This window comes from Carassius gibelio, chromosome B3, assembly GCF_023724105.1.
Source record: "Carassius gibelio isolate Cgi1373 ecotype wild population from Czech Republic chromosome B3, carGib1.2-hapl.c, whole genome shotgun sequence".
NCBI classification, from domain to species: Eukaryota; Metazoa; Chordata; class Actinopteri; order Cypriniformes; family Cyprinidae; genus Carassius; species Carassius gibelio.
The window spans coordinates 26,997,091-27,022,296 of record NC_068398.1 but is presented as its reverse complement, the minus strand read 5'-3'; the positions used below and the strand labels follow the sequence as shown (position 1 = coordinate 27,022,296).

The 25,206-nt window shown below is 39.3% G+C and overlaps 3 protein-coding genes across 4 annotated transcripts; 2 read left to right on the top strand and 1 right to left on the bottom strand.

Moving 5' to 3' along the window:
* The first annotated feature begins 6,498 nt into the window (after positions 1-6,498).
* prr15la (proline rich 15 like a) lies at positions 6,499-11,832 on the top strand. The gene is made up of 2 exons (XM_052552758.1): positions 6,499-6,687; positions 10,427-11,832. The coding sequence occupies exon 2, from the start codon at positions 10,453-10,455 to the stop codon at positions 10,783-10,785; it is 333 nt and encodes a 110-aa protein (XP_052408718.1). The 5' UTR covers positions 6,499-6,687; positions 10,427-10,452; the 3' UTR covers positions 10,786-11,832.
* A 677-nt stretch (positions 11,833-12,509) lies between these two features.
* Positions 12,510-15,439, top strand: atf4b (activating transcription factor 4b). Its single transcript, XM_052552769.1, has 3 exons — positions 12,510-12,686; positions 13,509-13,907; positions 14,016-15,439. The coding sequence occupies exons 2-3, from the start codon at positions 13,607-13,609 to the stop codon at positions 14,993-14,995; spliced, it is 1,281 nt and encodes a 426-aa protein (XP_052408729.1). The 5' UTR covers positions 12,510-12,686; positions 13,509-13,606; the 3' UTR covers positions 14,996-15,439.
* A 341-nt stretch (positions 15,440-15,780) lies between these two features.
* On the bottom strand, positions 15,781-20,209 carry si:dkey-110g7.8 (GTPase IMAP family member 8). Of its 2 annotated transcripts, none has more exons than XM_052552741.1 (4): positions 19,806-20,209; positions 18,511-19,209; positions 17,027-17,608; positions 15,781-16,893 (listed from the first exon to the last, which is right to left on the bottom strand). In XM_052552741.1, exons 1-4 carry the CDS (start codon positions 19,834-19,836, stop codon positions 16,841-16,843), a joined length of 1,365 nt encoding a protein of 454 aa, XP_052408701.1. In that variant the 5' UTR covers positions 19,837-20,209; the 3' UTR covers positions 15,781-16,840. The 2 variants fall into 2 exon arrangements, with proteins under 2 accessions (XP_052408701.1, XP_052408700.1); XM_052552740.1 differs by having other exon boundaries at positions 18,511-19,212; positions 19,806-20,207.
* Between the last annotated feature and the right edge of the window lie 4,997 nt (positions 20,210-25,206).

Sequence of the window (25,206 nt, the reverse complement as noted above, 5' to 3'; positions counted from 1 at the left end):
CAGGTTCCATTACTCCTCTTTAGCTCGGTTGATTATGATTAAACTGATGCCTGCCGATCGGTTTTAACCCTTTTGCCCGCCAAAAAAGCAGCCCGGTGCGGACGCCTCGCTTTGGCTGGAGGCGCGTGGAAGATGAACTGTCTGTTCATATAAATAAACACGCTAAGGTTTAGTCTCGACGGTCCCCACAGAATCAGCACTTTAGAGTGGAATTTCCCCTTTTTCTTGTTCCAATGAAATTACCTTATGAAAATGAGGGGAAATGGTGAAATGAAGGCCCACTTCACTACACCTGACAGAGCTGATGTTGCCTAAAACACGACATTTAAATGTCTCCCACTGCAAAATCTGAGCTCAGAATCTAATGTTGGAAGTTTATGTTATTCAATAGACATTAAGATTACACTTGTCTTCAGCAGGCGGATGCTGTGGATGAAAAAAAAAGAGAGATGGAAGCAGCAATGTTTTGATTGATGGCTTCCATCATCCTGCATCCCTTCTTCACCACATCCTCAAAAATGAGTGTTTTTGTGTATGTCCCCCGTCCAGTAGGCTAAAGATAAGGTCTGGTAGCCACAAACTAAGACCTTTGTGAGAACATGCTCTAAGCAAGATTTTGAGAGCAATGGCCTTAGTCCTGTTGGGTTATTTCTTTGTCATTGTTCATTTTTATTTAGTAGGCCAATCGTTTTGTTTGCACTTCTTGCACTTTTTCCAACCTCGTAATCCAGTTCAGTGTGCATTGTCCACTCTTTGTCCCCACAATTATTATTCTGAGGTTTCTTTTATTCACGAACAATGGCATCTTCATGTGGATACCACACTCAGCACATTTTGCTCTATTATTTTCCAGATGCAACCATTGTTTACTCCATTGTATAGAACGGAAAACGGGAACGAGAGATGTGAAATAAAGAGAGGATTTCATTCAGTAGAATAAAACAAAGAGAAATAACTGTCATGCTTTTTCCTCCTCCTTTAAAACAGCTTTATCTGCACCCGTTGCCCATCTGTCCATTTCTTTCCCTCTGTGGACTACAATATGACATAACTTCATTCTCTCAATAGACTGACAGTAATTTCATTTTCAATTTGTTGTGGTTCAAGGTAGTAATGATGACTGACGGGTGCTACTGCCACCTGGTGGAAAAGCATTCAACTGCAGAGCTCTAACCGCACAGCTGTTGTTTCTACTCTGTTTTTACAGAGTTTACGGTTTCTACAGGGGAACCTGATGTTCATGAATCCCGCCACGAGGAGGCGCACTAACACAGAACACGCTTTCAATGAAACGAGGTAAACATAAACAATGGAATAAAACGAATGTGATGTGTCAGAGTATGACCAGTTTGTCACAAAATCATTTAATGAAAAACAACTTATTATTAATCAAAACTGAGATTAATCCAATTAATGCATTTTAACTGAGCTAGTAAAATATGTTGAATTTTAATTCTAATATGAGAAAGAAGATGCAGTAAAAAATATATTATATTAGGCTACTCATATTGAAAATTAAAGAGCACTAAATTTGTCGGTTTTAATGATTTTTCATAGTTTTCATAGAGGTGTATTTGCAGAAAAATACAGGCTATATATTTATAGCCAATGTAAAATGCAGTCTAGAGATATTTGCATTTATTTATGTATATTTGCATTTCAAAAGTGAAAAATATAAATAAATAAAAAATATGTCAGTAAATGTATACATTTAAATGATATCAAAATCACATAATGAAAAACAACTTTTTTGTTATTGATAAATCAAGATTATTCAATTTTTTCTCAACTGCGGTAGTAAAACGTTGTATTTTAATTCTAATTTGAGAAAGAAGTAGATTTATAAAAGCAATAAAAATGCATTCATATAACATCTGTTTGCAATTTATAGAGCACCGAATTTATCAGTTTGCACACCCCAATGGTTTTTCATAGACAACACACACACACGGGTGGGGGGGGGGGGGGGGTGGGGGGGGGGGGCAAAGCACACATAACTCATCTCTCTCTCTTGATCAATAATTAATTGAAATACATGCCATAATTCATTCAAATAAATGTGATCTAACTGCACTATTTCATCTCTGTGTCTGATTTGATGCGGGCAGAATGCTAGCGCTAACTGTAAATTACAAACTGTAATTTCTGCCCTTCCGGTCAACTATTGAGCTGGAAAGAGTAAAGAGTTTTAACTTTGTCTATAACTTGGCAGATGACCATGGAAAACCCTTGATTAGCCAATAATAGGCTATAGAAAAATATATTATTTCATATGGTGGAATAACACATTTCCCAAATATCTATAATTTATTTCTAAGTCATGAAGCAGGTTTAGCAGGTTTAAACCGAATGCCTGAAGTTATCTTATCATTAATTTAAAGGGAGACACTTCTTAAATTCTGAATTGGTATGAACTGCTAAAAGTTCAAATCAAAATTCAGATATCAGAAATTGTGCAAATACTTTACATGCCCAAACTGTTCCTTTAAAACTGAAAATGACTCTTTTTGGGCCAAATGAAGTCTCCCTTCAGAAGCCATAAGATAATGATTAATGGACTGTGTGTTCTGCAGACTATGAAGCCGCAGATCTTGGCTTCCATGAGCAATCTACCAACGCCAGAGCCCAGCTGGTGCTGAGCAGCCCCCCAGCCACACGCTTTTCGAGTGGGCCATGAAATGTGGCTTGTTCTTATTTAATCCCCGTGTGTATGAAGGCCGCATATGCTTTCTTACTGCCAGCGCACCACGTGAACCAAGCAGTCCTATACAGAGGGCAAGTCCTCCTTAACACACCCAGCTAGGCCAGCGGTCAGCCATTAGTATCTCTCAACCAGCCTAATCGCTCCCGTGGACTTCCTGGCATCCCTTCTCTGGCCATGGTTCCTGTTCAACTGCTGCCACAGCCTTCTCAAATAAACAAGACGGAGAGCCTGCCCTCTACTGGCAGGACGTGGAGATTCTTTCTTTCTTTCTTTGAACAAAAGTAAATCTATCTCACAATATATTAGAGCTTAGATTCTCTGCCCGAGCCCGAGCTCGGGTAGGGCCCTTGATAAAGCACGTCACGTGTCATGCGCAGCGTCTCGTCCACTCGCAGTCTCGCATGCGTGACGCATCACACCTGCTGTGCGCGTTGTAGCCTACTATTCAGTAGATTAAGTGCAACATGTGCTGAGTCCCAATTCGCATACTATCCGTCCTAAATAGTAGGCGAAACTAGAATTAGTACGTCCCAAATCGTAGTATGTTGAAAAGAGTATTCCAAAGATACCCGGATGGTCTAATATTTCCGGTTAGAATTCGAAGTGCAGATCAATGCACACTCTAATATTGTGCTTATATTGCCCACAACCCATTGCATGCGGGAGGGAGGAGCTTTGTGATGGCTTTGCGGTGATGTAAACATGGCAGCCGGATGTAGCAAACAAGGGGCAAGGAACTCGACCGGAAGTTGAAGTCGGGTGGGGGCTGCCATCTTTTAGCAGAACTTCACTTGCGTTAGCATTCCCATTGACTCCCATTCATTTTGGCGTCACTTTGACAGCGAATAACTTTACATCTGAGGCATTTAAAGACTCTGTTTGTCCATTATTTATTTCTAAAGATACACGACAATGTATAAAGGGCTCCATTACCTTCTATGTTACATTATGGCCCCGTATAAACAGTTTTTGTAAAAAATAGGCTAACGATTGCGTCATAACCACTCGGCTCTCTGTCGCATTACCGTACTGACAGGAGGAGAAGCTCACAGGCAATTAACTTAATATGGCGTACTGTCGTTACATTTTAAAATACTATACAAAATAATTAATCAGAATACTTACTCCTGCTCACTCAAGCCAAAGAACTCCCCGCTCAAGCTCGCCGTCTCTGCAAGATTAACGATGGCAGTTTGCACGCACAGCTACTAGAAGATCTACATCTGTCAGACAGGTTGCTGACGTCGTCAAGCTTCGTTTGAGTTTGCGCGTCAGAAATGGAAGTGCTAAAAAACGCTAAAACTGGGCTTCATTTGTCTCAGTTGAGTTCCAATGGGGTCGCTGTGTCCATTTCTTTTACTGTCTATGGTAGCAACGGAGATGAGCCCTCAGCTTTTAAGTGTAATAATTCAAATGTTATTAAAGTTTTAATAACTAATTAAAGTTGTATTTTATTTTGTTACACACTTTGCACATGAACGTCAGAACCAGCCGCCTCACAAACGACCTGCGTTTGGTTCTACGACGACGCAGCCCTGCTTCTTCACTCCTCAACTTGGTAGAAGAACACATTGTAAAATGTATTGTGAAAAAAAACGATGAGAAAAAAAGATGGGAATAGTAAACACAATTTTAATGGACATAAAGAATGAATGAAACGTTAACAGTTGTGGTGTGCGTAACTAGGCAACCACATTGTCGTTCACATTGCATGACGTCATCGAAGTATGTCCCAGAATGTGCATACTCTTTTGCTACACACTCAAAAGTATGTACTTTTTCCTCACAAAAAAAGTACATACTTTTAGGTCGTAGTATAAGTAGGCGAATTGGGGCTCAGCGAAGGAGCTTGAAGAAGCAAAGAAAAAAAAAAGGAGAATTAACTTTGAGCAAGTTTTGAGGAAAATCGGAGGTATGGAAACATTTTAAACTAGTCGTGGGGAGTGACAACATATGTGTTGGCTTTGTCTCGTGCATTAAATGCGGCAAATAATATTTTATTAGGAAATATATTTATTTCGTTTAAATGTGTCCATTTTTATTTTTATTGTCATTATTGTCATTACATATTTAAATAATATAAAATAAAATAAAATAAAAAAACTGTAAATATATATATATATATATATATATATATATATATATATATATATATATATATATATATATATATATATATATATATATATATATATATATATATTCATTCATTCATTCATTCATTCATTCCTTCATTCAATCAATCAATCAATTTTATTTAACATGTTTGTACATCTTTTAACATTGCAGACAAGGTTTTTGAGATGCACATCTAAGCTCATAGTATTTATTTAAATAAACAAGAAAATAATCTAAAAAGACAATGATGATGAAGATGATAATTCGATGGGGAAAAAACAGCAACAAAACAGAAAACATTGTGTTTTCTAGAATGTGCAAAATAGAATTGCCTCTGCATACATATTAATATATTGATATTGTCTCCAAGATTGTGAAATGTAGGTCTAGCATACTCTTTATAGACAGTGCAAAAAAGAGAAAATTACATACAAATAATTAAATATACAGAATATATTAAACTATTACACAGATGATGTGTAGAGATGCTACACAGAAACTTCTTCACAGATGATGTGCAGAGATGAAAACAATGTGCAGCGAGGATGAGTTGCATAGCTAGCTTATCTAAAAAAAAAAGTGCAGTGTGCAGAGAGTTATTGGGTAACTCTACACTAGTCTCTAAGGTGCAGTGTGGTTAATGTCCATGTTTAGCAGTCTGATAGTGTGAGGGAATAAACTTCTGAGCCTCTCCGTTTTTGCCATCAGACTGCGGAAGCCATGTCAAGGCAGAAATATTTATACTGCATCTAAAAGACTATGCACGCTAGGCATTAACATTACCATAGTAAACATGGTAAATGAAACCACTTGAAGAAATCAGATGTTAGCTTCTTTTTCAGAATCGTGTATTTATTTAGTAACATATTTTATCTGCCATAAGCCTCGTGGCCCGACGGTGGATACGCAGCACTCCTTTTGCCTCGGAGCTACAGTTTCGAGGCTATTAGCCCCGCCGGTCCTACTAAAGCACTGGCCCGCACTGGCCTGACAGTGGAAAAGTGGCTAATGAAAAAAGTACCAGGTACTGTACCAAGTGGAAAACCCCCCAAAAGTGAACTGTACTGTGGCGTACCATGCAGTGGTAAAGCGCACGTGGTCTCGCCGAGTGTTCCAAGTTCCATCACATGATCCAGGTCCTGTTCCTCTTCACGGCCTGGCCCTCCATCCCTCCGTCCTTCCGTCCCTTCACCATATGGGAATATGTCACGCCTGGTTTTGGGGTTTGTTTTATGTTCATGTTTTCATGTCTTTTATTCTGGAGTTAAGTCATGGTTCATGTCTAGTCATGTGGTTTCTTTGCCCTCTTGTATTCCTTTGTTCGTCGTTGTGTATTGAACGTAGGTATTAACTGCTGTTTGGAGAGTTGTTTCATGTCTGGATTTCACTCAATAAATCAACATACATAATCAACGAAAAAAATATTATAACAATCTCTGCTGATTACATTCCCAACATCCCTTTTATAACATCTTAACCACAAACTAATGTAACATCAAAAGCTGATCCCGTCATTAATCCTCTACACACAAGTGTGTATATAGCTATTGTTCTGTGATGATGACAAGGATGTCACATTGCTCTGTTTATTCAGACAGCAGAGGGAGGAGGGGCTGATGTGTGGCTGCTGGAGGGAGGAGTCACGCACCTGTGAATCTACACCTGGCTCCCAGAGAGAACGAGAAGGACAGCCAAGCTGGAGGAGAGACAGAAGAGAAGCGATAGACAGCAACTCCCTTAAATCCGAATTAAAAAAGGGGGTCCTAGAGGGCCTCAACTGCTGGACTCAACTGGACAGAGAACTGAACCTAAGGATACTGACGCAGATAACAACTGCCTTAACAGACGTATATTAACCTGCACAGGTGAGAGAGGCTTATTACTGGGATTCAATGGCCGGGAAAACTCTTTAAACTCCTTGGAACATCATCTAGTTGCAATTAGTTTCATATTTGACTGATACAATTACTGTGCAAAATGCAGATCAAAGGAAATTAAAATTGAGTTCTAAAGAAAGAAACGAATGGAACGTATGGAAATTTGTAGTAAGTTCTAGAGAAAAAGTGTATTGATAGCTGTTCATTTTAATGACCTTTGGACAGAGACGCATTTGATTACACATTCATAGCAAACAGTGAACCTTTATCTCTGACTAATCATGCACAATGAGGAGCCTGAGATGTGTGTGTGTGTGTGTGTGTGTGGATTATTTCAATCAAGTGAACACTTTGAAATGCAAAACATTTTTTTCAGTTGTGTCAACAGTACAAGTTCAGCAGGCACCATGAGCATCTTTTGAATTTACTTATCCTGACAGAATCATTGCATTGGGAATAATCCAGCCGAGAAAGTCCTGAACTCATAGATCACAACCCTTTAAATAAGAGATAACTGTGATAAATGTTTCTCTCAGTCCAAAATTAGTGATTTATTCCTAGTAGAATATTAGTCTAATTCAAGTGTACAAATACAAGAAGAAACGAGCAACGTTATGAAATTAAATGCGAACATTATGGAGTCTAGTGCCTCTGCGGCATGCTTTATTTTGTTTACTATGTGCTTGGGTATTTTTATTCACACACAAAGTTCCCTTCTCCCATTAATAGGACCTTTCAGTTTTGTTTCTACTAGACAAAAAAAAACTTAAAAAAAACTCACATGTATCTCCTCAGAAACGTCTCAAACTCTACTCTAAAAGTCTAAAATCTGCAATCAAAAGTCACCGAATTCAATATGAATACAAAAGTTTCCAGTACTCTTAAATATTTAAGATCTCCAACTTTAAAAGAGCAACTTCCAAGCAGTAACATGTTCCTCTGGGGAAACTTGGGACCAATTTTTTTCTTTTCTTTTCTTTTCTTTTCTTTTCTTTTCTTTTATTTTCTTTTCTTTTCTTTTCTTTTCTTTACTTTTCATGCTATCCCAATCCTACGCTCTTTTTGAAATCGGTGTAAAACAGTGTCAAACAACATGAAAATAAACCTGAACTAGGCACATTTTGGGCATGTAAGCACAAACACAAGTACATTTTTACCGCAGTTCTTCGATCTCCACAATTCCTGTCCTTTGCACTACTTTTACTCACGATGTACCACGACTCCCTCACAGTGTGACTGTTCTCAGAGCGAAGCTCTCCGAGGACCTCCAGTTAACACCTGATGTGTTTTTCCAACCACCGCCAAAATAATAAATTCCTCTCGTGGGAGCTTCTGTTGAAACTAAATGTACTCTGTGTCGTTATTATTGTAATGCCTGTAATGAATGGAAAAGTTTGACAAATCTAAGCTATTGTTTTCTCTACATTATCATGATCTGTCAGTCTTATCAAATCCTTGAATAATCAGCGCACACAGTTCCTGATGGCTCTTGACATGCTCCCGGAAAGCACTGGCCTTTCCTTCTGAACAATGATTTCCTTGCCCTTATCATTATTTTGATCTTTGTATGAAAACCACATGCACGCATAACAGCATGAAGTGCTTAAACTTTTGCTTAAAAGTTCCCCTTGCATGCGAAGAGAAACCTTCCTTATCTAAATCCTGCATGATATTTCCCATTGTAAAGCTTAAATATACCGTTTCAAAATCGATGTTTGTATTATGAATTACGATTTAATTTACAGTTGCAAGCAATAAATTAATCAAAATGTTAAAGACTGTATATGTTGACATCTAATTTTTAACATTGAAACCAAATACTTTTACAGTATGCACTTACAGCTTTTCAAAATATAGAAGTATGTTGTAAAATACATTTTCAAAGTTTTCAGTCATTCTACTTCAAAACTAATCATTTTTTAAACTTATTAGCAATTTCTGGCTAAAATGTATTTCAAAGCAAATCCTATACCATTTGTTTCAGTCTAATGAAATATTCTTGTTCAAACCATCTGGATTAAAGGCCTTCTTTTTATAAGGTTAAAAGCGGTTAAAAACAAGGCTGTAAGCTTGAAAGGGAGCTGACTGTCACCACCTGATCTCTGTTTGCTCTCGTGAACATAAAAGCAGGAGCAAGAGTCAAAGCCCTGAGAGAGCCAACAGAAATTAGCATACTGTATGAAAATGACCACTCTGTTGCTAAGCAGCAGAGCCAAGCCTTTCCCAGTGAATGGATGTTACCACGCTACAGCAGTTTTGTGTGAATCTGAGTGTGGGAGTTGATTTTCACATTTCACAGCTGGCTGATTCAGCTCGAGATGTGGTAATGGACAGTGAAGCAATACAAGTTTTCCAGGATATCAAAAAGTAGCCCAGAGTATTTGCTTTATTGCTGCCATTGTGTGTGTGTGAAATATGATCCGGAGCTTAATTTGCACATTTCCGCCATGTGTGCTGCTATATCGAAGGCGTGCTTGCTTTTATTGTGATGGTTTACTTCAAAGCAGTCATTCTAGCTTGTGTGTGAATGCTCTCTGGACTCTTAACATGTGAACGGACCGTGTAAAATCACATGAATGAATGAATCGTTTAAAATGCATCTGTAGTGTGAGCAAAGCAGCCTAAAACTGCAACATTCAGACCTGAGATGTGAAGTCCAAGAGGTCAGATGTTATAATCAATGTGTTCAGTTTGTGGCCTGCATGGAGACCGTGTTCAGAGAAAGATTAATATTGACTTTTTTTTTTTTTTTTAGCATTTCAAAGTTTGAATGCTCTTTTTAGCTCAATTTGATGTTTTGCCACATTATTAATTTAGTTAAACTGACCTATAAATTAAATAGTGACATTTATAAACAGTTTTGTGTACATAAATTATAATCCAAAAGTTTGGATTCAGAAGGATTTCTCTCTTTAAAAAAAAAAAAAAAAGAAATTCATATTTTTATTTGAGGACACATTACATTAAATAAAAATTACAGTAAAGGCTTTTAAATTGTAACAAAGAATTTCTATTTGACCTAAATTCTGTTTTTTACATTTTATATTCATTAAGAATCCTGAAATTTTTTTATCGCTTTTCCACAAACATATTAATCAGCACAATTGTTTTAACCTAATTAGAATAATTATAATAAATTCTGCTTGAGCAGCAAATCAAATTATGTGGCACTAAATTTCAGATTTGCATAAAATGTGATAATATTACACAATATTAAGGTTTTAACTGTATTTTTCAAGTGTGCATAAATGCATGTACTGCCCCAAACATTTGAACCATAGTGTGTATATTCAGTATTATTAACTCGTATACCAATACATACGAAATTAAATATGCCAAACATAAAATCGTTTAACATTAGCATGTTCTACAATTAGCATCTCCATCCTCATAGCATATAGCTGCAGTATAGCATGTGTGAAATTTGAGGCCTGTAACTGAAGCTGTACAGCTGAAAACGTCGCATACCTCCACCATATGGTGCTTATTGAATTGCACTAAAAAATTCATTAGCAGCTGCCCCTTATAATGTGAGACCGATCTTACATTAGCATTAGCTCACACCCTCAGGGCTCCTCTTACACATTATGACCATTCCTATTACTTATGTTTGAATTGAACACAAAAAGCAATACGTTTATAATCCATTCTCCTATTTAGGCCTATGATGCTTAGTCACAAATATAACACTCTCACGTATATGCATGTCATTCTGTCTCCCTTGCAGAGCTATCAAAGTCTGTTTTCTTCTAAATGGCGACCGCAGAACCAGCACCAGCCTGGTGGAAACTGACCTTCCTGCGGAAGAAGAAATCAGAGCCCAAAGTGTTGTACGAAATCCCTGGAGACCACAGCAGCAACGCCGGGGAGACGGCCGGGACACCGGACGCAGCTACGGACAGCCAGTTTAACGCCCGCTTGGAACGCATCGTGGACAAAACGGCGACAAAGGGGCGACACGTGAAAGTCTCACATTCGGGCCGGTTTAAAGAGAAGAAGAGAATCCGCTCTACGCTGGCAGAAAACCCTGAGCTGTTCCCTGAGGCAGAAACAACGACTAATGAGAATAATAAAAGTGGAAAATAGAGTCTCTGTGTAAACATGGTAGGGTCACTGTGCAAGAAGCCACTCAAGAGGGCCTTGGTCTATGTAGCACTCTTCCATTGATGTCCTCTGTAGTTTACAATCACCTGAGGTTGAGCCTGAAGCTGGAAAAGGACCGCTGAATTAGTGATCTATACTAATGTTTAGGAACAAAGACGGGCACAAACCCAAAGATCAGGTTTCTCCACAGATACGCACGGCAGGACCGCATTGTGGTCGTCTGATGAAAGGCTGACAGTTGGCACATGTTTAGTCAAGAGAAATCTACCGTGAGAGAATCAAATCAATCATACATCAACACAAGATATCAGTAATGCTCTGATTATTCTAGTTTCCTGTTTTCTTATATATATTTATAATGTAAATGTGTGTGTGTGTTCCTGTAGCTCAATCGGTTGGGGGTTCGATTCCCCTGGAACACATGTTAGGTAAAAGTTGATAGCCTGAATGCACTGTAAGTTGCTTTGGATAAAAGTGTATGCTAAATGGATAAATTACATTTTAATTTCTTATTTAATATATATATATATATATATATATGGTGAAAACTACAATTGCAGCTACAGCACTTTTGATTCGATAGGAATATCACAGCAATAATATGCTATTATATTAAAAGATCATATAGAAAAGTTTATTCCACATTTCTAATATATTGTAATTATATTAAATTATTGTTGTTATTATCATTATTTAAAAAATAAATTAGCAGTGACAGAGCTTTCAACTACCAACTAGACCAACATATCTGTTTTAAATAAATGTTGCTTTGATCTTGGATGATATTTATGGTCATATGGTATGGTATATACATGGTTTATAAGAATATAATCTGAACATGGTGGGGCTTTTACATTTTTAATTATTGTGTTATGTTGAAAGAAATTGTCAAATATTTGCACACTGCCTATTTGCTTGGCTGGGATTTTAAACTGAATTTTGTACAAAATTAGACTGTGTTGTTTTTAAATAGATATCTCTAGAAAATAAATGAATGGATTCAGGATGGGCGCTATCTTTTATTGTGTATCTTTCTTAGTTCCAATGGACCAATGAAATAGATCACTAAACTTATGAGTAAACAAACTGCTTTTACCGACTGTTCATATTCTCTATGGTTTAATACAGCCTATTTCGTTCCTTTATTTACTTTTCACCAGCAAGAGCTATGCGCTTTCCTTTGTCCTTTTTTTTCTTTTTTTCCTCTCCATAATAATTCCCGTAAACACAATTGAGGAAAATCTACTGTATTTTTTGTCCAGCAGAGGACGATAGAGCCGACACTACATACGGGGATTGTGGAAAGCCTTCCCTAAAATGACTCACAGTCTGCTTTCATGTATGTTTTGATATAATATTGTGCTCACGACACATTTGTTTGTCAATATATCGACTTATAGTCAAATTCAATGTTGATAGCTATTTGTTGCCAGTCGGGCTCTTATTCTATTCTAGTTTACAACATCGTGTCGAATATCAATATAATTTGTTTCATCCTTTGACATAATCAGAAAGACTTCTAATCACAAAATATATTGAAAAATATATAAAAAAGTTGAAATATTTATATTTTATATTCATAATGAATGATACTTTAATGAAAAAAACGATGGGTCTATATGCTGTCTGCGCCCAGTAACACAAAACAAAGCGCTGTGGCGGAAGGATATGTCTGAGCGGCGCTGCGGCCCTATATCAACAAGACCTCGACGTCATCAGCTGCAGATCGCTTCTCGTCCCAACTGATTTTTTTTTTTACTTGACACCTGAGCGCTTGTGCTTTTCGCCGAAATGGCCGTGTGATCTGCAGCCTGTAGACAGCGCGCAAACTCCTCAGTGCATCAACATAGTGCACTGGCTCAGTACATTTATTCAAAAATGGCGTAAGTATACTTTTAATTGTTTATGTCTTACAGTGTCATGCTGTTTAGACATCCGGCGAGGCGGAAAAAATTATTAACATTATGACCATGCGTGGTTTAGGCTATTTCTTACGTGCCTTGCATGTTTATTGGGGATTTATTAACTTTAATCGCTATAGTGTAATGTTTGGCGTGCGAATAATGTCGTGACAGCTGTCTCGAGCTTAGCGCGCCATATGTCTGTTCGGCAGCGACAACATCAATCGACGGATTTGTAGTCATTTCTGTTTTAAAATATAACATAATCTCTGTGTTGTCTATAGGGGGTTCTTTTCTAACGCCTGGTAATGTTGTACCCAAGTTAACACGAGCTGAGACAGTTTATTTGACTTTTATTTGTCGCCGCGTGCTGTTTATAAAATGGCGCACGTTCCTGAGAAGGGAGCGGGTCAGCCCTGAAATGGCGGTGGCTTTTTCCTTGTCCATGCAATAAAAGCACATCGCAGTGTCTAACCGAAAATAACTTTTTCGTTTAATTGAAATCTCGTATTAAAACCAATGAGCGTTTCTCCTCCGGTAAATTGGAGTTGAGTATTTATAAATAGAACCTAGTCTGCTGACTGTGAGTAATAGAAGCGTCACGTGGTAGATGCCCATAAATGGGTAGAAGTGTAGGGCGTGGGCAGATGATGTCATTATGCGTCAGGAATAGCTAATGAGGCTTTATTTTTTTCTTCCATTACCTTTGATTTATGATTTTTTTTTATTTTTACATTTATCATTTTAATCTGCATTTATTGTTATGTAAGAGATTAACTACTTTTCTTCATCTTTTTTTTGCAGGTCCCTTGTGGCAACTCTGACCTTTGCTGTACCTGACAGCTCGAAATTTTTCGAAATCTCAGTAGAAGACTCCCTTATTCCACTTGAAATAGACAGCCATGTCTTTGATGAGCTCACGGTTTGGCCCGGACGATATGGAGGCCCTCCTTTGGGACCCATCATCACCGATGGCTGACCCTCTGGGGTCCTTTCTAGATAAAGATGAGGAGGTTCTTACTCTCAGAGGCACTGAATCGCCCCTCTCATCTTTCTCTTCCTCTCCACTTCCCTCTCTCTCCCCACCCTGCACTCCTCCCTCACTTCAGAGGGGGGAGAAGGCTGGGCTCAATCCGCTGTCCCTGTCCTGGTTCTCCTCAGATGAGCTGTGCCTAGATAATGGTGGTGCAGACAGCAGTAATGGTAAGGTGTAGCGGTTTACTCAAAAAATTTCTTCAGTGCTGTTGTTTCAGCACATTAATAGTTTGAGCAATAAGTCATTTAAAATGTTTCTTTTTTTTTTTGTTTCAGATCATTCATTCAGTGAAATGGATTGGATGACAGAGCGAATTGATCTGAGTGAGTTTGATCTGGAGTCTTTGATTGACTCCTATGATTCGGAGGATCCGCCCAGTTCTCCTGAGGAATTCATTGCTTCTCTGGAGTCACAAATAGACCTGGAGTCCCAGTCTGTAGCTCTTAACAATGCCCCTTCACCCGGTCCCCAAGTGTCTGTCCCTGAAATTGATCAACTTTCCAACCTTGCATTCACTTTGAGTACTCCAGTTTCTACTGCATTCATTCCCTCAACACCCTGTGAAGTGTCGGATTCCTCCTCCGTAGTCCCCGAGCCCCAGGCCGAGCTCGAGATAAAGTCTGAACCGGCCTCCCCTCTCCCATCACCTTCCATTCTTTCACCTGAGTCCCCAACTGACACCCTTGAGCTTGGTTGCGAGGTGGACATAGCTGAAGTGCAGAGTCCAACCCCCGTTGAGATGCGGGTGCCCAAAATTGTCCTGTCCCTCTCCCCAACCCGCATTGTTCTTGTACTTGCTCCCAAAGAGGAGGCTAATTTGATAGCGGCCCACCCAGTTGAATTGGTTGTGGAGAATCCCCCAAGCCCAGCCTCCCCTGACCCACAAACCCCAGCCTCTCCCCAGTCCCGATCAGGCAGGGTGAATCCATACCATGTACCTGATTCTAAGCCCACCCAAAATCAGCAATCGAAGTCGCCTTCCCTTACAGGAAGAGTGAAGTCAGCCAGTGGCTCAAAGGTTGTAGTCGAGAAGAAGAAGCTGAAGAAAATGGAGCAGAACAAGACTGCGGCGACTCGTTACCGACAGAAGAAGCGTGCAGAGCAGGAATCCCTCCAGTCAGAGTGTACAGCTCTGGAGGAGAGGAATCAAGAGCTGGCGGATAAAGCAGAGTCCCTCACTAAAGAGATTCAGTATCTAAAAGAGCTAATGGATGAAGTCAAGAGGGCAAGAGAGAGCAGGAATATGAAGTCGTAGAAAGAAATGGACACAAGAGGCTTGAAGCTGAGAGAAATAGACTGTTTTGGCATAGCCTGAAGTGCAGAATACTATGGATGTTGGTCCTAAACGAAAGTATTATCTGAAGGGTTTAATAACTGATTTTATTCTTCCCCATTGGCTTAGTAGAAACCGCTTCATTTTTTAGCATGTCATCTATCAGTAAAGCCTGATATACTTTTACGTGTGTTTTTTTTTTTTTTTATTGTATGCAGCGTATTATAGATAGCATTGTATTGTTGATTGTATTGACATTTCCTAATTGAAATTGTGCTGTATAAATGCTTAATATTTAAACTTTCCTTGTCTTTATTCATACAGGTGGTGTGCACTGTATTAGATTATGTATTGACTGTCTTTGGGCCTTTCTCCACTTATTAACTAACTTGAATGTTATTTGAATAATAAACCTTTAAAAAGATACTTGTGTGTATTTCATGTGTGCTTTCACAATAAATCTGGAGCAGATATTAGCTTTAGTAATTCATAAAATTGTTTTTGACAACTATTCACTACATCTAGGTAGGTCATCAAATTTGGATGTTTAAGGATTTTGAAGGAAAATCAAAAATAATTGATTGTATTTAAATCTATTTAGTCCAAAGCAAATTCAACTATACTAATGGCAAATTAGTATTTATGACCAAGGACAACTGTGTCTAGTGCTTTCAGAAAATGGATGTGGGGTTTTGTTTTGGTTTTCACAAACGGGGAAATTTCAGACTGATCGATGTATTTGACAAAAATGCAACTTGGTATGACAATTATACTGTAAAATTATTCTTTATTAATATGAAAATATGACGTGAAAAGCATACAAGAGCTAAACTTGAAGTCATAATGTCTTGAGTCAAACCAGTTTAATGTCACTTTTGAGGCTGAAATGTTTTCCTAAGCACAATGTACTGTGCCAAAAATGTTCAGACATGATAATTTTTATTACGCAATAGCAATAGCTATGCCCTGAATGCTCAAAACACATCGTTAATGTGTCTAGGTAGAATACAATACTGACATCACGGTCGTAAATATGATACATCCTCCTCATTAGTTACCAATCACATCAAATTCACAACAAAGAAACCCTGAATGTTCATAAGGTGCTCAATTGCACAAGTTGTATACTCAAGAATCCAGCTCTATTTCAGGTGCTCATACTAGACTTTATGATAATATAGTACATTCAAACTACATGTACGTATAAGTAGCTATAATCACTAAATTTGTAAAATGCAGTTTTACTAAATATTATTTGACACTTTAAATGTGCATGGAAAGCTACCAGGTTATATAAATACTTTACAATGCTGGGCTTAAAGTGTTCTGCCATACCATGAGGAAATGGATGGAATCATTTCTTCTGTTTGGTGCCACCATGCATTTTACATAACACTAGACAATAATCATCATCAATACTTGAGTACTGACAATTACTGTTATTTGTGGTCTCAGTTATTACTGTTATTGATAGCTCACAGCATTACAAGGAAATAAGTTTAACAAAAAATATATCAATAAGTGCAATGTGCAGATAGCAAAGGTGAATGTCCAGTGACGAATAAGGACCCAGAAATCTAGAATGGACTTCTGTTTGTATGATATTGGGGGGGGGGGGGGGCTTGTCCCCCGTTGTCCGCCTCAGTAGAAATCACGGGCACATAGACCGGACTGAAAGGGCACTTTAACTTCGGTGATTAAAGGGGCAGGGGCTTCAGCTCTACTTGTGCACGCCACTGATTGGATTAAAACTTTCCCAAGTTTGTTTTGGGATCAAAAAGGTCAATAACTTTTACACTCCTCTATTATTTGCACTTTATATCGCCTTCACTGCAGAATGCATCTTCCACTCGTTTCCTCCTCATCTAATTCTTGGTTCACTGTAGAACAAAGATGCAATTATAAGTTTAAATATTCAAAAAATAAATATGAAAAAATATTCACATGAACAAGTGAATATGACAGGTGATGTGCAAGACATTACTATTCAGGTGTGGAATCTAAAGCACTTACATTTGACCGGTAAGAAAGGTTTCTGTCCATTTTCTGCTACCATCTCTTCTATTTTCTGCAAGAGTTCAGTTACCTGTGACCTGTCCTGGCTGGCTTTGGTACAATCCAGCACGTGGTAACAGTTCCAGCAATGCTGCATCAGTTTCAGCAGCTCGCCTCCATCTCTCTGGATGTGATCCTCAATTGATGTGCCATACAGCCAGTCGCCACATGAAAACAACACCAGTGTGTGCTGACACGCCTCCTCGCCAAACATTTCCAAGTGGCTCTTAAGGGCCTGTCTCTTTTTGGGAGTGAGGGTGGAGACAACGGGGATGACCAATAAGAGCGCGTGTGGACCAGGATGGAGTAGCCCTGCCCCCAGTTTGATTTCTTTTCGTATGTTGCTTGGTGTGCGCTGGACGGAGAACCAATCCCAACCTGGTGTGTCGACAACCGTGAGGCGCCGACCAGCCACCAAAGCTTGATGGCGGACAGACACCTCAGTGGGGCGTCCTGATTCAAACACACGACAGCCCAGTAGTATATTACCTGCAGAGCTTTTACCTGCTCCACGCCAGCCTACTAACAGCACTCGTAACTCTGTTGAAAAAGAAAAGGTGGGAAATCTTCACATGATCTTAAAGCACTTTTCATAGTCTAATGGCCCTATAGCAAGCTGGAGAATTTAAAGCAGCAGACGAGTGCGTGTGTAGAAATAAACAGACGATATCGTCTACAGGTGTGAACATTAATATCTTTATAGTTATCTTTCATGGTGTGAACAGGTAGGTAAGTTTGATCAGGGTTCGAGCGCAACTCTGTAGCGCATTGGCCCTCCAGGGCAAAATTTGAGGAGTCTGGTCTAAAGCCCCAGACACACTGCGCAATTTTTCTGAAAGATTGGCATTGCAAAACAATCAAAGCAATTTCTGTGATCGTAGATCCTAATCGTTAGTCAGTGAGACAGGCTCAAAGGCAGGCTCAAAGGCGGCTGTTTTCACTGTCTTGTGACTAAAGATAGCCGTTTTCTGACAATGTCAGAAATTCAGCATGATCATCGCACGTGTTTGCTGCTACAACCCACGTTTACTGACCAGCCAATATAAATGCGACATGAAATCAACGCGACATGGCATAAAAACATAAAACTGCTTACCTCAAGCTCTTATCTCTTCCTCTTTAGCCACTTTCACTTTTTTTCAGCACACATTAAAACTCAAACTACCAAAGTGTGATTCATAATGCTCTTTTTGTTCCACTATTGCATGCTGATGAGGTTTTATTTTTCTTTAGTAACATTCGTCATAGCATACTAGTCAGTAGGTGTCATCATCGTAAAGCCTACATGCATGTCGTACCCAAGTTTATTAAATCCATGTTGCAAAGTGTGGTTTGCACACTGATTGCTAAAATCATGCATCATGTAGAAGGCTTATGGGGACATTCTGCAATGCTATCACCAAACCAAAGGAAAAAAGAGAATGAAATAGACAATAACTCACCTCTTGGTGGAGATCTAAACATTGCTGCTGTTCTCTCCACTTCTGTGCCTCTATCTTCTTCTCTTTCATTGTCATTCCCTTCATCCCCAAATCCAAGGCTTGGCCGCACCATTTCAAAGAACCAGCCCTGATTCTCCTGCACCATCTCCTCCACTTTCTGCAAAAGCTCTGCAACCTGAGCACTTTTGTCTGAGCAGGTGTTATCCAAGGCATAGTACCTACAACCACACCTTTCCACCAGCCTCTGTAGCGCTGCTCCACCTTCCACAATAAATTCCTCGACACCCATGTCCTGTGGCAACTGGTCGGCACAGGTGAACAAAACCATTGTGTGCCTCCATATCCCCGCTCCCAGTGCCCTAACTCGGGCCCAGAGACCTTGCCAGTGGTGTTCGGTAAACGGGACTCCAATGGGAACCACCAGCAGCAGGGCATGAGGACCAGGCGAACATTGATCAATGATAGACTGTTGATTCTCCGTGTCCATCTCATCAGTTGGATCTTCGGTTTCTAGCTTCCATCCAGGGGTGTCAACAATCAGTAGTTGCCAGTTTAGTATGTCTACCCAGTGTTGTTGGTGTGTTTGGGAATTGTCAGTAGGGTTTTTTTCCTGGCTCAAGATGGTATTTAGTGTTGAGGTCTTACCAGAGCCATGAAAACCCAGCAACAGGAGACGCCGGATGGATGGAGAAGAGCCATCTGCTTTTGAGAAATAGAGATTAAAAATAAAATGATATAGTGAGTGATTGAAACTGCTTGCAGTTCAATCCATGCTGTGTACATCCACAACACCCTGAGCATCCCTGGAGCATTTACAACATCCTTTGCACATACATCCAGTCTTGAACTACATGTACATGACCAGTCTTAGAATGGTAAATAACATTTATATCTAATGGGTAAGAAAGGTTCATGTCCATTCTCTGCTATCATATCCTCTGCAAGAGTTCATTCATTTATGTCCTGTCTCTGTTAGCTTTGGTACAGTCCAGCAGATGGTAAGAGTTTCAGCAATGCTGCATCAAACCTAATCGCTATTCATATGAGCTCATTCTAATGCTGATTCATGAACAGAATGAATGACATTTTTGTTGGAATCTGCTTTTGTATGATGGCAAACGGATCTAGATGCAGCCAAGACTTTTTAGTGTGCATTAGAAAGCCTTCGAGACACAGGAAGCGCACGTAATGCAGAAGGGAAGTGAGTCAGCTGTGTATGTAGTTGGTATTTGAAAGTAAACGACTGTCTGCCATACTAGTGAGATGAATTGAAATTAAAGTTTAGTGTTACTTACCAGCATTAAAATCAGAAGAGACTGTAGCCATCTTGTGTCTAGCTGTCTGCGCTGTCTCCTCGTCTCGCTCTCTTTTTCCCCCTTTTGCTCTCTCTCTCTTGCGGTGTAGTCTCAGCAGCCAGTTGCCTGTGCTCAAAAAATGTCCTTCTCCCCTCTCATCTCCCTCCTACTCTCTTTCCCTCCCTCTTCAACTGATTTTTTTTAATATTATACAACACCCTTGCAGCCTTCCCCTTTGCTTTGCTTCATTGTCACCCTCGTTCTTTCATGAAATGATACATTCAGGGACAAACAGCAGGAGGGGGCTGAGAGAAAGAAGCAAATAGAGAGGAGGGCTGTAGGAAGTGAATAAGTGAAAAAAATATGTGGCTTGTGACTGTAATCTTATCAGAGCTAGTGGGCTGAGTTTGACATACCGTAAGCAGCCTCCCTCAATTCTAAGGTAGTAATACATAGTCATTTTTGGGGTGGAGCAAAGGCTGTCATCAGACCAATGAAAAGATGGATGTATCAAGTTTAGCCCTGCCTTCCTGATTCTGCAGTCTGACCTAAACCCAGCAGCACTGAAACACTAGAGCAAGAGACACCAAAGCAAATAACAAATCACTCTAAAACTGTAGAGTGAACAAATCAGTCAAAAAATGAACAATGTTAAAAGAATTTAACAAATAAAATTATAATTTGAAAAGCTTTACAAGTTGCAAATTGTAGGGTTCTGTGTTTTAGTATTTGAAAGGGATTCAGTTCTAATCTGTTACAAAGAGGCAACTCTTGTTTTGGGAATATAAAATGTAGCTAAAAATTATTAGAACATTAAAAACTCTGGACTGTTGTAGAACTTTGAATCTGTTAGATTGCTTGGGATGGTAAACTCTTACAATAAAATATCAGCTGGTCACTCAAAGGAGACAACAGAACAAACATATTTAATGAAATGGAAGAAACATTTTCTGTTTCTGTTTCATATCCATACACATAAAGCATTTATTTCTCTCAATTATCTGTATATTATTTTAATTTTGCTTTACAACTGAGGCATTTAAAGACTCCATTTGTCCATTATTTATTTCTAAAGATACACGACAATGTATAAAGGGCTCCATTACCTTCTATGTTACATTATGGCCCCGTAGAAACAGTTTTTGTAAAAATAGGCCAACGATTGCGTCATAACCACTCGACTCTCTGTCGCACAGTAGAGAAATTACCGTACAGACCATAGACTGTAAAAAAATATGGACGTAGTGTCCGTGACGTCACCCATAAACTCCTCAATAGCGGTTCCCTCTCGAGGCGGTAACTCAACATTACGTCAGCTAAGACGTATATGGGAACTCTTCCCTTCTCCACTTTCACTGAAATCTTATTGGCTAACGCCAGCTGGGGACAGCTGGCCAATTGAAGCGAAAAAGCATGCAAATACTGGCGGGTCAGCGGGCAGTATAAAATGCATGGGCGCAAATATTAAATTAGATAAGACTTCTAGCATGAAGAAAGAGATTCTGACGTAATATTTGCGCCCATGCATGCTTCGCGTAAATTGGCCAGCTGTCCCCAGCTGGCGTTAGCCAATAAGATTTCAGTGAAAGTGGAGAAGGGAAGAGTTCCCATATACGTCTTAGCTGACATAATGTCTCGTTCCCGCCTCTCAGGGAACCGAGGTTATGACAACAGGAGACGTTTTGAAGCCTAAAGTGTGCAGAGCGTGCCGTCGCCATCTTGGCAGCGCGTCACCGCGCGACTCTCCCGGATAATCGAAAATGGGCAAAAAGGCGGGAGCAGATTGCTGAAGCCACGCCTACCTAGCACGACGGCATTGTCAGCAGCGGCAATCCACCTGTCACCTAAAGTGGCCACACCTTTAATTATGCAGAACTTTAAGGCTTAATATAATTTAAACGGATGATGTATAAAAAAATTCACCCCCCTCACAGTTGTCATGAAGGGCAAAATTAGCAATATAGACCAAAATAATTTTTTGAACCAGGCTGTAAACATGTTTTTTTCTGCTGTAAAGTTGGGCATTTTAACATGGGGAGTCTATGGACCGACTCTCTTCTGCAGCCAGCCTCAAGCGGCCAGTCGATGAATTGCAGTTTTAGTCACTTCCTTATAGAGGGTTTTCACGGCGCGTCATCAGACCGGAAGTCGGCCATGTTGGAGGCACTCCGCATCACAACAAAGCACTGGCACTGAAGTATATCCCGAACGTCGTCAAGGAAAATGGTTAATTATTGCCGTGTTTCAGGTTGTACTAATAAGACAGCTCGAGAATAATAGTGTGTGTTTTTTTTGGGGTGTCAGATTGTACATGTGCATTTATATGATAGAATAAAATACTATGAAACTAACTCAGTGTACAGTGTAGATAGCAAACTGGGAGTCTCTGAAAAAAAAAAAAAAAAAAAACATGATTGAGAGTCACTTGGCTACACCTTGAGTATCGCAATGATATCATACAGTTAAGTATAGGTTGATTAAAGACGTTATTGCATTACTTACTTTGGCCTTTACAATACAACGGTCGTTGATAACTTGGTACTGCGTCTCCCTCACCCATCCACACACCATCTGGTTATAAGCCTCCAAACCCTTGTAGGATTTAAGGTCTTCCGCTGTGTATGGGCTCGGCGAGAAAACCAGGTAGTTGACTATATCGGGATATGCAAGGAAGAATATGAATATGAAGGAAGAATCACCGGGTCGTCACGGATCCAAGAAGAGGGAGCTAAATCGTAGGTATCTGCACCGCCAATAAATCATAATTTCTCAAAATATCGCGCCTTTTCTTGTGGTCCAAGTCTTTCCTTATACGCCTTTGCATCCTATGCACGTTTTGTTGAACTTTTCGGTTGTTTAGACATGGCTACATTCACTTAGAGTATCCAAAGCGCACTATACTCCATTGCACTCCGTTCAGTTTTTTACACCGAGTACCTCCACAATGGCCGCGCATCCGGGTTACCGCCCAGAATGTGACGTCGGTGAAAACCCTCTATTGGCCTCATGAGAGAGAGCGTGAGGTTGCCGCTCGGTACACACAGGAGGAGAAGCTTGCAGGCAATTAACTTAATATGGCGTACTGGCGATACATTTTAAAATACTATACAAAATAATTAATCAGAATAATTACTCCTGCTCACTCAAGCCAAAGAACTCCCCGCTCAAGCTCGCCGTCTCTGCAAGATTAACCATGGCAGTTTGCACGCACAGCTCCTAGAAGATTTACATCTGTCAGACAGGTTGCTGAGCGCAACAAGCTTAGTTTGAGTCTGCGCGTCAGAAACGGAAGTGCTACAAATTGCTAAAAATGACACAAACCTCTCGTGGGGGCGGGGTTAACAGTGATCTACTCTGATTGTATAGTGAGCTTTTGATGGACAGGTGCTCTCTGACCGGGAAGTACAGACACCACTCAGTGGCATATTGGAAAGCTCTCGCGGTGATTAAATCTGGTCTCTACTGCAAAAATTATTTTTCATAGACAAAGTGAAAGACATTTATTTTAAGATTATAAACAGGTTCTACCCTGTAAAGAAGTTTATACAAAGATTTAAATCTGACATTGATCTTTCATGCTCTTTTTGTTCTAGTTCTGAAGAAACTGTACACTTATTTTGGTCATGTCACTACACTCAGAAACTTTGGGATGACATCGGTGTGTTTGTCAAGTGTAAAATTTTGCCGGGCTTCTCAGTACATATGAAAAACATTATATTTGGGTATTATGACTCTGACCCCACAAATGAAAATAACAGTTTTGTTATTAATAAAAAACATTTCATAAACAAATTTCACATTCACAAATGCAAATTCTCCAACTGTTAACCTGTCTTCTCTGTTTTCCTAAAAGAAATGGAAAACTATTTAAATGTAATTTCAGTATCTACTCATAAGAAAGCTATAAGCACTATTAGATTTGCTCTGCCTTTGATCTCCCTGTGTAATTTTGTTTAGATTTTGGCCCTCTTTAGTTCTATTTTATTCTTTTTTTGTGGTTGATTTTATTAGATGTATGTTTATACTTTTGAAAGTTTTTGATCTCTGCATTAATAAAAAAAGAAAAAGAAAAAAGCAAAGCTTTCGAGTTGTTTTGTATGATATATGTTGTGGCTTGTATTACTAGATATGTAAATAATATTTGTCCTTCGATTGCCTCAGTCTGAAGGTGAGCTTTCAGGAGACACAGAGTGGCATCGTCTTCCTCCTCCGCTTGTCCTTCAAGGCAGCTTGAAGTAAGCTTGTGTTACTGAAGTAACATCGATACAAGTTTTTCATGTTACAGTGTGCTATAGTTTGTTGCGGGTTATTATTGTCATTATTGAACACAAGCTTACTTCAAGCTGCCTTGAAGGACAAGAGCTCATCTTTACAGACTGAAACGATCAAAGGTCAAATATTATTTACATATTTAGTAATACAAATCACCGCGAGAGCTTTCTAATATTCGTGCGAATATGTGGCATCTGTACTTCCCGGTCAGAGAGCACCTGTCCATCAAAAGCTCACTATCCAATCAGAGTAGATCACTGTTAAGCCCGCCCCCACGAGATATTTGCTCAAAACACCAAACGAAAAACTGCGAAATGTAAGCAAAATCTGTGGTAATGCATTCAGAATCCACGATTAGCGAAAACGAATCTTTGAAAAACATTAACAAAGAATGAAGAATATTTGAAGAGCCTGTTAAATCTGTGCGACTGAGTTCATTTTTTTTTTCATTTTCATTGTGTTTTTCTTCTTTTGTAATGTTACGTTCAGTTTTATAAAGTTTCGTTCATTATTATTGAACCAAATGTAATTCCATAGAAAAGAGGGCAAAATTTCAGGTCTATCCATAAGCTGCCATAGCAGGCAATTAATAAAGTAGAGACTTGGGCAGGGGAATGGGGTTTTAAAGTATTAGTTTAAAATCTAAATATGTAACGTTAGTATTTGGTTTTAAAAGGGAAAAACCAGAACAGGGATTAAAGGGTACATAACATACACAGTTTCAACTAATCCCATGTTAATATTGAGTACCTAGTTGATGTACGCGGTCTTGTTCTCCTCTGATCAATGTGTGCACTGGCGCACTTTTCTGGGAGAATGCTCATATAAGGACTTCTGCTCTCGTCTACGTCATGAGATCCACGATCGAAAAAAATCAGCCGAAACTTCCAACCCAGAAGTAAGATTTTCGGCACAGAAATTCTCAGTCATTCTTCTAAATTATTTTTTTTAACTTTGGCCATGTTTAGCATGAGAGTCCATCTCTTAAACACTGTGAACAACTCTGAATACATCAAACACCATTGTACCCCTCCCCCACCACCCTTTAGAGATATACAATACACCCACTGAAAGGGTTAAATCATTTAAATTCTTGGGAGCTTGGTCTGAGAAGAGAATGGCATGGATC

What these genes read in the sequence shown, in the direction of transcription:
- si:dkey-110g7.8 (XM_052552740.1), bottom strand. Translation starts at nt 19,836, where the DNA reads ATGGCTACAGTCTCTTCTGATTTTAATGCTG. An exon ending in GTTTAGATCTCCACCAAGAG is followed by an intron (nt 17,609 to 18,510) that starts GTGAGTTATTGT and finishes CTTTTTCAACAG; the next exon opens with AGTTACGAGTGCTGTTAGTA. An exon ending in ACCTTTCTTACCGGTCAAAT is followed by an intron (nt 16,894 to 17,026) that starts GTAAGTGCTTTA and finishes TTTGTTCTACAG; the next exon opens with TGAACCAAGAATTAGATGAG.
- atf4b (XM_052552769.1), top strand. Translation starts at nt 13,607, where the DNA reads ATGTCTTTGATGAGCTCACGGTTTGGCCCGGACGATATGGAGGCCCTC. An exon ending in TGGTGCAGACAGCAGTAATG is followed by an intron (nt 13,908 to 14,015) that starts GTAAGGTGTAGC and finishes TTTTTGTTTCAG; the next exon opens with ATCATTCATTCAGTGAAATG.
- prr15la (XM_052552758.1), top strand. Translation starts at nt 10,453, where the DNA reads ATGGCGACCGCAGAACCAGCACCAGCCTGGTGGAAACTGACCTTCCTG.